Source organism: Protopterus annectens, chromosome 12.part0 (assembly GCF_019279795.1).
Source record: "Protopterus annectens isolate FY-2018-M chromosome 12.part0, PAN1.0, whole genome shotgun sequence".
NCBI classification, from domain to species: domain Eukaryota; kingdom Metazoa; phylum Chordata; order Ceratodontiformes; family Protopteridae; genus Protopterus; species Protopterus annectens.
Window position 1 is genome coordinate 1,362,153,115 of NC_056746.1, and position 13,888 is coordinate 1,362,167,002.

A 13,888-nucleotide genomic window follows, 5' to 3' on the forward strand; every position below is an offset into this window, starting at 1 on the left:
GTGTGCTGGTGGGGCCACCTGAGCATAATATATACAATATTTATAAGGATCACCACTTCAGTAAACTGTCTTTTACAGAGGGTTTAAAGCCTGTTTTTGTGGTTTCCGGACCATCAGGCATATGGATGCACTGCTGTCAGGACTTCTGTCATCGATGTCTTCCTTAATCCTCCTTTACCTTAACTTCAAGGATAGTTGGTCATCCCTACAGCAGTGCTTGTCTCATCCCCATACCAAGAAAATTGACAGGAAGTCCATCCATAATGGAGAGGACAGCCTGTACCATATTTAGTTCTTTTTGGACTCAGGAGTTCTTGTTTTTAAGCATCCGGTCTTTTTCTGGAAAGCTTTAAGAGTAAGATGTATCTTCAGCTTATGTTTCTTTTCTATTTTCCGATTTTATTGTATTAACAGTATTTGAGTCTGCACTGAAATTCCTTTAGGAGATGGTCCATGACATTCCCAGAAATGGATGTGTACGTAGTAGAGGAAAAGTCCGGAGAGAGTCCAGGAGAAACAGATGTGTGAAAAGTGATTCCTAAATGGGGAAGAGGTGGTGATATTAGATGAAGGAAGGGGTACCTCACTGTTTAACATAGTGAATGTACCCAGGTATAGAATAACATATTTTATAACATCTCTAGGGAAGTTAATGATATTACAGTAACCACCTATATGAAAATGGTGATAGAGAGAGACCGGACGTGTGCCTTGTGTGTAAGGACTAGTGAGGGGGGTTCGGGAATATTGAAATTATGTAGATGTAATGTATGTTGATCTAATTTCTCCTTACCTTCACTATCTCATAACAGCTAATCTCTACTACAATGCTTTCAGTGCTTAGTTTAGTTCACTTGGTTAGCAGTTTAACTCTCTTTTACATAACAATATGCAATTGTTTTTATTCTCTGCATTTTTGTTCTTGTTACATTTTGAATCTCGTTGTATTTGCTTTTTTACTGATGTTCTTCGTTCCACATTGCTGCAGTCCTAACAATTGGGTAGTCCGCTGTCCAGTCGGGGTCAGGGCGCGCATTAGACATGACCGACGCCATATCCTCAGTCTTTTGCCGCATGGTCCGATGCAGAAGCAATTTTGCGAGTGCAGGTTGAAATTTTCTGAAGTCGGAGTTTCAGACCGAATCAAAGTTGGCTAAGTACCCGTTAGAACATTTTTTTTCTTGCCTCAGTATTTAACCGATGTCAGAAAAAGTGAATAACTGTATTTCTTGTGGGAAACAGATACCTCATAGGGATTACCATACCTTGTGTATACCTTGTTTAGGGCCTGAGCACGACGTTGTTGGATGCCGCTCTTGTGCTACATTTAACAAACGCACTATTAAGAGAAGGTTAGACTGTGCCAGGTTAGTGTTTGGGAAGCATTATAAAATGCCGCCGGATGCTCCGGCGCCCGCCCCAAAAAGCGCAAGGACAAAACAGCAAAGCCTAGGGTTGATGAACCGGCAGTCCCGGACGACGGTTCTTTAGAAGGCTCAGTGGAGCCAGAGGTTTTGCCAGGAGTTTCTTTGGAGTCTCAGGCAGAGACTTTACTGTTACAGGATGTGCCTTCTCAGGAAGTAGGCCAGGCTGAAGGGGCTTCTCAGGTAACTGTTCTTCCCTCTCTTCCCAAGGTAGTTAGAGCCTCTCCTTCTGTTTCCAAAACTTCTTTGAGAGGTAGGCCAAGTTTGGCTTCAGTGGGGCTTCTCCTAGCACTTCAGGTTCTGTGCCTAAGAAACATATGCTTAAAATGGCAGAAGATTTAATTACTATGATTAGAGGTTCTATGCCCTCCTGATAAGAGGCCTAGGGTGGAACCTGAGTTTGAGAGTTTTGAACAGTGTTCAGAGGCTTCTGAGTCTTCTGAAGATTTGCAAGAGTATCCTCCTTATTCTGATTCTGATGTGGATGATTCTACTCCTACAGCTTCTCCTCCTGAGGATTTCTCATTTTCAGAGACTCTGCATTCCATGAGGGAACACTTTAAATGGGAAGGCCAGGATTACTCTGATTCCAGGAAAAGGCTTAGGGAATTCTTGTTTTTACCCCAGCATAGGCCCTTAGCTATACCTCCTGTGTTGAATGTGGTGGAAGATGTTTTTGCAGAGGCTTCCCTGAATCCTGATTCTTTGCCTCCTGCTCCTGTTAAACCTGATAGGTACTATAGGGTGCCTGAAGCTCATAAGTATCTTTTAAGAGTCCTAGGGCAGACCCGAAACTGTTTCTCAGGGACCTAAAGGTGTTAAGGCCTCTGTTGTTAAAAACCCTGTTCCCACTGATAAAGAGGCAAGGGCTTTGGATAGATGGGGAAAGAAAGTGTATACTTCTTCCACTTTAGCCATGAGGGCATTGAATTGTCAGTTTCACATGCTAAAATATCAAAATTATCTCCTTTCACAATTGAAATCTAAGGTGGATGCTTTGGAAGGTATTGAGTGTAAAGAGTTGCTGGATTTAGTTCATGTGTCTGAACAAGTGGGTAAGCATTCTTTGCAATGTGGTTTTGATGCTGTACAGGCCTCCTCGAGGGTGGCTGCCACTAGTTCTGTTCTTCGCAGGCATGCCTGGTTGAGGGATCAGAATTTAGCTGAGCATGTTAAGACAAGGATTTTGGATGCTCCTTTACAGTCTGATGTGTTGTTTGGTTCACCTGTGGAAGCAGTTTTAAAGAAAATGGAGGACAAAGCTAAGTCTATGCAAACTGTTAAAGATTTTTGCAGGTGCAGCCACCAAGTTTAGTAGAAATTGGCCTACTAAGGGATGGACATATCCTGCTTATGATTCCCAGTCTAGGGGTAGGTCTAGACGTGGTAGGGGCAGAGCTCAAGGTTCTTTTAGGCCTAGAACAGGAGTTCACCTGCTCAGACTTCTGGTGAGGGCAGGGTCAGTCCTTTCGTAAACAGACCCAATGACCTGCCTTTTCAGCTGCCAGTAGATTCTCGCCTGGCAGCTCCTTTGGGAGGAAGACTGTCTCTTTTCAAAGAAAATTGGGATTTAATTACTCAAGACAGATGGGTGTTGGATATCATTCACCACGGTTACAGGTTTTATTTCCATACATTGCCCCTTTCAAAGGCATGCCAGACGTTCCTCCTCCACAAAGGACAGAGGCTCACAAGCAAATTTCTCTGTTACTCCAAATAGGGGCCATTCAGCCAGTCCCTGTATCAGAAAGGGGCCTAGGATTTTATTCTCGCCTGTTCCTAGTACCAAAGAAGGGGAACACGTGGAGACCAATTTTGGATTTATCTATCCTCAACACTTATCTGGACATTCCAAAGTTCAAAATGTTGACGTTACAACAGCTTTTACCTCTGCTGGGCAAAGATCACTGGATGGTAACTTTAGATCTCAAGGAAGCTTACCTTCATGTGCCTATAAGACTAAGTTGCAGGAAGTATCTGCGTTTTCGAGCTGGAAATTCTCATTATCAGTTCTCTGCATTGCCCTTTGGCTTATCTACTGCCCAGAGTATTCACAAAGGTTCTGGCTCCAGTGATAGCTTACTTCAGGCTACTAGGAATTCAAATCTATCCTTACTTGGACGATTGCCTGATTCTGGCTCAAGAAAAGGAAGACCTTCTACAGCATCTGGAATATGTTATAGCAGTGCTAAGATGCCTAGGGTATTCTGTGAACGAAATAAAGTCCAGTCTAGTACCCTCTCAAGACATGTGCTTTCTGGGTGTGAGACTGAATACAGCAGCCCAGATGGCCTTTTTAACCCCGGACAAACAAAAGAGTCTATCCTTTTACTTCCATCAACTATCTCATCAGTCCGTGCTGACTGCAAGGACAGTCCTTCAAGCATTAGGGTTCATGGCATCTTGTATTCTGGTGCTTCCCAATGCCAAACTGCATATGAGGAAGCTGCAATGGTATCTCAAAACTGTATGGACACAGCACTGCCAGGATTTGGACACTGTCATTCAAATAATACCTTGCCTTCAAAAAGAATTTCTGTGGTGGGCTCAGGAATGTCACCTAAACAAGGGACTCTCTGTGACCCGGCCAGAGGCGAGTCAGATTTTAACGACAGATGCCTCGGACATTGCTTGGGGAGCTCATCTAAATGGAAAGTGGATACAAGACAAGTGGCCTGCCAGACTACAGCATCTACATATCAACTTGAAGGAGATGTTAGCAGTCCAGTTTGCATTAATGGCTTTCAAGGAGTTACTTCTTCCAGGGCAGGTGTTGATTCTAACAGACAACACAACTGTCATGTGGTACATCAACAAACAAGGGGAACACATTCCTATCCTCTATGCAGGCAAGCAATGATTTTATGGGAGACAGCGCCCAGCTTGCAACTAACTCTTCAGGCAAGGTTTCTGCCGAGCACAGAACTCCTTAGCAGATGTGTTAAGCAGACAAATCATGGATCCCCACGAGTGGAAACTGGATCTTCATGTATTTCAGAAATTGACAGTGTCCTGGGGAACTCCAGACATAGATCTGTTCGCTTCTCCACTAAACCACCAGCTGCCAAAGTTTTGCACAAAGGGGTTTCATCACACAGCTTGGAAAGTGGATGCTCTTTCTTTCAGTTGGAAAAATCTTCATGTGTATGCCTTTCCACCTCTGCCTCTTCTTCCAAAGGTGCTCTTAAAGGTCAGACAAGACAAGCCAAGGATGATTTTAATAGCTCCAGATTGGCCTCGGCAACACTGGTACCCACTACTAAGGAGTCTGGTAAGGAAGCCTCCATGGCCTTTACCTTTGATTCCACATCTGTTATCTCAGAAGGACGGTCATCTGCTCAATGTCAAGCTTCACTCTCTTCATCTAACAGCCTGGCATATTCTGTATTGAAACACAGCAGGTCTCAACTTCCTCAACAAGTTTTAAATGTGATTATGGAAGCTAGAAGACCTAGTACAAGGAAAGTGTACGCAGAAAAATGGAAGAGATTTTTATTTTGGAGTACAGCAAAGAATTTGGAGATTTCTGAGCCTAATTTGAGTGTGGCTCTTCAATATCTTACTGAGTTATTGGACAAAGGTTTGTCCTTCTCTTCCATTAAGATTCATGCTGCAGCAATTTCAGCTCACTATGATTGTGACCCACCATTGTTTTCGCATCCTTTGTTCAAGCAGTTTCTTAGAGGGGCAAAGAATATAAGACCCCACGAGAGCTCCTACTCCTGCTTGCGATCTCAATTTTGTGTTGGAAAAACTTACTCTACAACCTTTTGAGCCTGCAGCTACTGCTGAATTGAAATACTTGTCATGGAAGACTGCTTTTCTGTTGGCTATTTCTTCTGCAAGAAGGGTGTCTGAGTTGCAGGCCCTTATGGCAGTAGAGCCCTTTTGATTTTCCATAAGGATAGGGTATCATTACAATCCTTCTTTTATGCCTAAGATGGTTTCTAGTGTGGCTTTAAACCAAACTATTCATTTGCCTACTTTTTATGCAGACCCCCAAAATAAAGGGTAAAAGATTTTGCACACTTTAGATGTGCACAGGCAATTGCGTTATTATTTGAGCAGGACTAAGGATTTTAGGCAGTCTCAGCAGTTGTTTGTTTCTTTTGCTTTGAGTTCAGGGCAAGCCTGTGTCAAAACAAACTATTTCTAGGTGGATTGGGTTTTGCATTGCATTTTGTTATTCCCATCATGGCAAGGAGATTCCAGCTGGGATTAGGCCTCATTCCACTAGGGCTACTGCCACTTCAACAGCATTTCTAAGGGTGTGGCAACTAAGGATATTTTGGAGGCAGCTACTTGGAGTTCAGTGCATACTTTCTCTAAGCATTATCACCTTCCTCTCTACTCTAAGTCTAGGGCTGGTTTTGCCACAGCTATTTTGCAAGGCATGTTGTCAGCTCCTGCTTCTTTATGATTTGCCAGCCTCCCTTACCTCTGCTTTGGGATTCTACCCAATTGTTAGGACTGCAGCAATGTGGAACGAAGAACATAGTACAGTTTTGTACCTACCATAAATTTAGATGTTCGAGGATCCACATTGCTGCAGTCCAATCCCTCCTTCCCCTATGTTTAGGGGTGGTTGTGTAGGTGAGGTTATATGCTGATATTTTTGTATATATTGTACATATTTTTGGTGCAGGTATATTGGGCCTTGTCTTTTTAGGGTCTTCTGACATCTGGGGCAAGAAAAGACTGAGGATATGAGGTCATGCATTAGTACCCTGACGCATTGACGCCAGTCTAATGCGCCCTGACCGACGCCAGCCTTATACTTTGGTATTCGGGCCGACTGGACAGCGGACTACCCAATTGTTAGGACTGCAGCAATGTGGATCCTCGAACATCTACATTTATGGTAGGTACAAAACTGTACTTTCTGCTTCTTCAACCAGGCTGACACTGAAATTTGTCATTTGTGATCAGTACACTACCCAAGTTAACAATTTCAAATAAAAATAAAATAAACGAGTGCATAATTTAAATGCTGGAAAATCCCTATGTGTTTTGCTTATTGTTTGGCTTTGAAACTATAAATTCTTATTAAAAATGATCCAACAATTCATAAAATATTGGGCTGAATTGCAATTGTTATAAAGAAAGAAAACACATGTAATGCATAATGTATGTAAATTAAAAAAAAATGGTTTCTATTAAGGTACGTGTTCTTATGTCTTGAGTGATAATTTAATAAAGGTGTTTAAAAATAAAATAGGCAAAAATTTTTTTTCTTTAAACTTTTAACTGCTTCTATTAAATTTTTCATTCATACCACATATATTAATGCAAATTCTCTGTTATCCGTAGTGATCAAGAGACATAATGTCATCCAGGTTGATGTAGATACAGAACGGAATCACACAGTAGGACCTTCCCAGACCTATCCTATTGTCAGCAAGGAAATGGTCTATGTAGGTGGAGTTCCAGGTAAGAAATGTATATTTCTATGTTTTTCTCCACTCTTAACTTAAAGAAATTGTGCATTCTGTATTTTTAATATCAGTATTGCTAGGCACACATTTGAAAAGTAAGGCAAGACAGGATACTAGTTACCTACCTACTGACTGGCGCACTGCTACAGTCGTCATTCTCAACAAAGGAGGAGTGACTACAGACCTTGGGAACTATCGCCCCATTAGACTGACGAGTCTGATATGCAAAGCTATGGAATGCATCAGCATGGACCTAATAAACAAGGATTTATGGAATCTCCAATCTCTGGATCCCACACAATTTGGTTTTGTGAAGGCTAGATCATGCCTGCTCAACTTGGTCAACTTCTTTGTGTCAGTCACCAGAGCTGTGGATGAAGGCAAGGTGGTTTATACAGCCTACCTTGATCTGGCCAAGGCCTTTGATATCATTCCCCCCTCAGGAATCATGGAAAAACTCACTAAGTTAGGCATCAACCCCTATATCACTAGGTGGGTTGCAAACTGGCTCACAGGTAGAACCAACAGTGTGAAAGTAGCTGACTCCAAGTCAGACTGCTGACCAGTCACGAGTGGAGTCCCACAGGGATCGGTCCTGGGTCCTCTCCTGTTTGGTATCTACTTCTCTAAAGTCCAGACCAACATGAAGGGACTCTGGCTGACAAATGTTTTCAGAAAATTGCAAGTTGGGAACTATTATTAACTCCCCGAGTGATGTTGGCATCCTACAGAAAGGCCTGGTGTCAGAACCATGGCCTTAAGGCTCAATGCCAAAAAATGTGCCATCATCCCCTTTGGGAAAAACCCGGTTCCCATGAATTACCACATCGATGGTAGTCCACTGAACACAGAAGGGGTTATAAGAGATCTGGGAACACAGGTTGACAGCAACCTCTCTTTTGATCACCACATTGCCACTGTGGTCAGAAAGTCCTTCTGTGTGGCACATCTCATTACTAAGGGTTTTGCATCCAGGAAGAAAGAGGTCATTGTCTCCCTCTACTCTTCCCTCATTAGGCCAGTCATTGAGTACAATGCCCCATTTGGCATGTACCTCACTAAACACCTGCAACAACTGGAGAGGCCACAAAGTACCTCACAAAGAGGATCCTAGGCCTTAAACATTTGTCCTATATGGACAGACTAAAAAAACTCTGACTATTCTCTGTCTCATATCGCCTACTTAGAGTCGATCTCTGCTTGACTTACAAAGCTATGTCTGACCCAGCTGTGTTAGAAATGCTACATCTAAAGAAATCCCAATCCTCCACACCACACGCTCCACAAACCTCAACCTCATTACCACAATCAACAGAACATGCTGGTGGGACTGGTTCATAACCCAAAGACTGCCTATGCTATGGAACAGACTCCCCATACTTGTCAAGCAGAGCACCTCACTGGCCCTCTTCAAGAGAAATCTTGATGAGTGGATGGGAAATAGAAAATTCACCCCGGGGATCACTCCAGTAGCTCTTTTCGACAGAGGCATTGGGAACTAAGGTCAGGTGGCATGATGCCAAGGTAATCCTATGGGTTAGGCTTGTAAAGGCTTTAGTGCCATTAGCCTAGTACACACCTATGAATCTATATACAGGTAACCCCATGTTTTAATCATGCTTTTATCATGTTATAAACTGCAGAAATATTGCCAGGTGAGGTCTTTTAACACCAGTGAGCCAAAACAGAGAGTTTTTTTTTTTTTTGCAGAAGATATCATAGCTGGGATTGATAAGTGCTTCAAGATTTAGTTGTATTGGAATTGGAGGATGTTGACATAAGCAGGCATAGGTGTTAGCTTTCACAAAAATGGACATCCTCCCCTGCGGTCTACTGTACTTTGCAATAGTGATGCAAGTATGAAATATCATATCTCACAGGTAATGGAGAAGAATCTAGACACTTCCAAGAATGAGATCCGTGTAATAGTACTAGAATATCAATAAAACAATAATCTCACAATATTTACAGGAAACCTACTGCAGTTGGCTCTGCCTTGAATATTTTCTGTTATTAAGTACTTTATATCTGTAGCTGTTGTCACCGTCTTTGTTATACCCACCTTACTCATAGAAAAAATGTTTGAAGCTTTTGCTCGTTTCTGACCTGGAGAATGTTTTCAAGCAGCACTGGTCTCCTGAGAATCTTTTCCAAATCAACTCACTGGTAACCAACCAGACTATCTTCAGCTCTTTCATTGCCACAAAACTCAGTCTGAAATCTCAAGAGAAATAGCAGGAACCGTTTATCAGAAAACCAATGAAACGAACAAACGAACGGTCCAGGCACACCTGAGATGGCTTAAAACCAAGTTTATTGTAAAACCAAAATACAAGCGCTTTCACCTGCACAATGCAATGCTTTTTCAAGTATAAAATAACACATACAATTCTACCATTTAAATACCCTTTACCCTGTAAAAAGGTGCCAATTATTTAAATGTACATTGTTTTTTAAAAAACTATGTTTATGTGGAACATATCAATTCCCTTGTGTACACCACTCTTTTACTACAACCAAATCCATATTGTTTTCCACAATCTATTATGAAACACTTATTCACTAAAACTGTGTGTATGTCATGTTTTTAGGGGAAATGTATATAAATATATATGACCCTAAGGAGACTATAATTTCTTGCTTTCTTCACTAAATAAGGCTTAGTAGATATATGTTCATTAAGACCTGGAGCAAAACAGGAGAGAAGTCTCGGTTTTGAAAAGCAGACATGAAGAAACTCGGGACGAAGTCCCGGTTCTTGGCAGCAGAGACGGGGTCAACATGGATTTGCAATGAACTGATGTAAATTCAAATGTGGGTACTGTTCTAGCTAACAACGCTCCTTCTAACAGTGAACTAGTAGGGAGCACAGTTACACAGAATTTAAACTTAAACACTGCTTGTATCATGGATTTGCAATGAACTGATGTAAATTCAAATGTGGGTACTGTTCTAGCTAACAACGCTCCTTCTAACAGTGAACTAGTAGGGAGCACAGTTACACAGAGTTTAAACTTAAAGACTGCTTGTATCATGGATTTGTAATGAACTGATGTAAATTCAAATGTGGGTACTGTTCTAGCTAACAACGCTCCTTCTAACAGTGAACTAGTAGGGAGCACAGTTACACAGAGTTTAAACTTAAACACTGCTTGTATCATGGATTTGTAATGAACTGATGTAAATTCAAATGTGGGTACTGTTCTAGCTAACAACGCTCCTTCTAACAGTGAACTAGTAGGGAGCACAGTTACACAGAGTTTAAACTTAAACACTGCTTGTATCATGGATTTGCAATGAACTGATGTAAATTCAAATGTGGGTACTGTTCTAGCTAACAACGCTCCTTCTAACAGTGAACTAGTAGGGAGCACAGTTACACAGAATTTAAACTTAAAGACTGGTTGTATTCATTTAATAATAGATTGTATTTTGGTTTTACAAGAAACCTGGTTTTAAGCCATCTCAGGTGTGCCTGGACCGTTCGTTTCATCAGTCTGAAATCTGTCAATTCCTTCCAAGTGACTTCCATGAAACAACAAATACCCAGTTTGGGAAATGTATATTTTTAAATTACTGGTCTTTTGATTATTGCATAGTTGCTATATTTTGAAATAGTTATTCCAGATTCCTTGGGAGTTTATTTTTTTCCTGAGACCCATGATGTCCCTGGAAGAGACTTCTAACAATGTGCCTGCAGGAGACAGATTCCCTTGAAGAGTACCATCTTATGAGGATTTTTTCTTTTTTATTTCTCCAAATTTTTTTGGGTTTCTAATACTATGATGAGACTGGACCCCATTCCTAAGTCAGAGTATGTTTAAAGTTCATGAAATTAGTATTATTTCAAGCTTTGGTGTCAGCCAAAAGTGCTCTTCGCAGCACCAGCAATGCGCTGTCATGACTCCTCCTGCAATTTGTATGGGGTTATGTGGATTGGTAACATACCTAAATACAAGTGTAGATTCTTTTTTATAAGACCCTTTGCTCTTACTACTGTTGGAACTGTCTGAGTATTTTTCTTCCACATTGTTCTCATTTCTGCTTGCAGATCCTGATATTTTATGACCGTCTCTCACTGTATGCAAGACACTGCAGTCACTGAGTGTAGTAATTTCAATGATCAATGCTACTTTTGTCTTCTTTTCTTGGACCACTATATCCATTTTTCTAGCATCTATCTTTTGAGCTGTTGGTATTGGGTGATCCCATGTGATATAAACATCATTTTCTATGAAGCTTTGTGGCTCATGTTTTCAATGTTTTTCAGCCACTTCAATACCATAATGTTTGCACAATACCCAGTGTAACAGTCTTGCCACATTATTATGCCTTTCAGTGTATAGTCCTTCTGCCATTAGTATGTCACAACCAGCAACAAGATGTGTGACTGTTTACAGTTCGTTTTTATAAAACCTACATTTGTTTGTTTCTCCCAGATGTTCAATGGACTTTGTAAACCAGCGTGTACGTAGCCCACTGTCTTGGGCAGCCAATATTAACATTCCATCTCTTGGTTTGAATTCGCCTCTCCTTAACCATTCCTGCATTTGTCGTTGATCAACATGAGGCTTCTTCAGAAGTTTTCTATACTTGCAACTTTGTTTATGTTTTTCACATTTTTTGCCTTCTCATCTGGTCCTTCACCTTATATTCTTTCTTTTGTTTTGTGGCACATTAAGTTGCTCCCCGATTTTTCTCTACTTCTGGTTTGATTTCCATTCCTGCTTGACACTGATATGCTTCTGCTAGATTAAGCAGAGAAGTCATCTTAGATTTATTTTCCTCATGTTTCAACATTTTCACTACATTTGGGTCTTGTGAGATCAACAGATATGTGTGGAGTCCCACAATTGCAGATCTATACATGTAATCAATTTCAAGGAGGCCCATCCCTCCTTCGGAACAGGGAATATATAATCTTGGTATGCACTGATTTTTATAAATAATCTGGTGAGCATGAAGCATCCTTCTTGTTTTCCTATCTAATCTATCCAACACGTTTTGGGGCCAGTCAATCACTCCAAAACTGTAAGTTAGGACAGGAAGAACAAATTGATTTATAGCTTGGATTTCGTTCCTAGATGTCAATGCTGTTTTCAGAATAAATGCAAGTCTTCTAAAGCAGTGGTTCCCAAACTTTTTAGATTCTTGGCTCACTTGGTGAATTCACGTTTCCCAAAGGCTCCCCCCCACCCCACCCCTGGCGGTGCACATAAAGTGCATATTTAATTTAATTTATGTATTTATTTATGTGACATTTGTTTAACAAGGCTGCCTGACTGGACTAGGAGACCTGGGGAGAAAAGCTCAAAACTACAATAAAAAGAGATTTACCAAAAAAAGTGTACAATCTGCTTAACAGCATAACACTGATCTACTATGGTTGAGAGGTAAGCAAACCTATTGGCAACCTTATTAACTTTGTTTATAAGAGCAATATTTAAAATGTGTCCCTATTATTTGGCTTTGTCCAGCATACCTCTCAACTATATAGATTTTTGCAGAATGTCCACATTTTTGCCTCACATTTTTGGTCTTTTTCTCATAAAATTGTTTTCTGGCAAATCACTGGCAGATCATTGTGACTGAAGTCAGAAAATGACAGACAGTTGAGTGTCATACTTCATACCCTTCAGAAAATTCATGCTAATGCAAAACCTGCATTTCTATCAATTTTCTAAGTTTATGAGAGCAGTACTTAAAATTGCACCTGTTTTGTGACTTTGTACCCCCACTATTTTTGGCTTTGTCCAGATTTCTTGATCTAAGAGGGTGAGAGGTATGTGTCCAGTGGTATGGTCCAGACTTAGATAGACCTCATTGCTGCTGCTGCCAGGGATCACTCTAAACCCCTCCCCCCCGTGACACACACACACATATATATATATATGTTGTTGTCTTTTGGCTTTTCCCAGTTAGGGGTCGCCACAGCAGAACTCCAGTCCACTAATGATTGGCAGTAGATTTTGACAAATGCTGAGGTGCCAGCTCGACGTTCAACCTTCAAGCGAAGGCACGCCCATTTACGCATGTCTTTCGAATGCCCACCCAACCGCGGGGTGGACATGCAGACTCCACACAGAAGGCACTCCCCTCACTCCAGCCGAGAATCAAACGGGAAAATCTCTTGCTGTGAGGCAACAATGCTACTGCTGCACCACCCCGATACACACATACATACATATATATATATATATATATATATGGGTCTACTTCATTTCACCTAGCTTCCAATTCACTGACCCCATTTCACTGAAATTTCATTTCACTGACACTTCATTTCACTGACAGTTCAATTGCCTGACAAGTATTATTAGCAAGAAAATGGAATATGCCCCCTTCCCCACTGTAGTGCGACCCTGGAGTTAGAATATATAGTTGGGGGGGTGTGGGGCGCATCCCCCCACTTCATTTCATATGATATTGTTAAGTTTTGATATAATATTGCTTAGTAAAAGAAAAGTAAGTGGGGTACCCCCCAACTATATATTCTAACTCCAGGGTCGCATTACAGTGGGGAAGGGAGCATATTCCATTTTCTTGCTAATAATACTTGTCAGTCGAACTGTCAGTGAAATGAAATTTCAGTCATTTGGTCTCAGTCAAATGGGAGTCAGTGAATTGGAAGTTAGGTGAAATGAAGTAGACCCAGATATAGATATATATATATATATATATATATAGCTGACTTATCAAACCTGATGACAAGCCTATACATCTCTCATTTTCTTTCTATCTTTATATATAAAGAAAATGAGAGATGTATAGGCTTGTCATCAGGTTTGATAAGTCAGCTTTGTTGAATCCTGAAACTGTGAGCAAATGCACCAAATATCGAATTGCCAGAAGTCCATAAAAGTAAAACACCAGACTTGACCTCCCCCACAGGACCCATGGTAAAGTTGTTCCTGAGTTAAGAGGGGTATCAGTAATTCAGCATCCATTGGTTTTGTCATGCTGTTTTAGGATTTGACAAAACTGGCTTTGCATGTCTGACACTATATTTCACATATATGTATACATGTG

At 41.0% G+C, this 13,888-nt stretch overlaps 1 protein-coding gene across 1 annotated transcript in view; it reads left to right on the plus strand.

Annotated features, from left to right (window-relative positions):
* Positions 1 to 13,888, plus strand: part of LAMA5 (laminin subunit alpha 5) — a 1,615,491-nt gene that overhangs the window by 1,523,536 nt on the left and 78,067 nt on the right. The window contains exon 79 of the mRNA XM_044090412.1: positions 6,735 to 6,854. Coding sequence (XP_043946347.1) covers positions 6,735 to 6,854 — 120 coding nt within the window. The remainder of the gene's footprint in view (positions 1 to 6,734; positions 6,855 to 13,888) is intronic.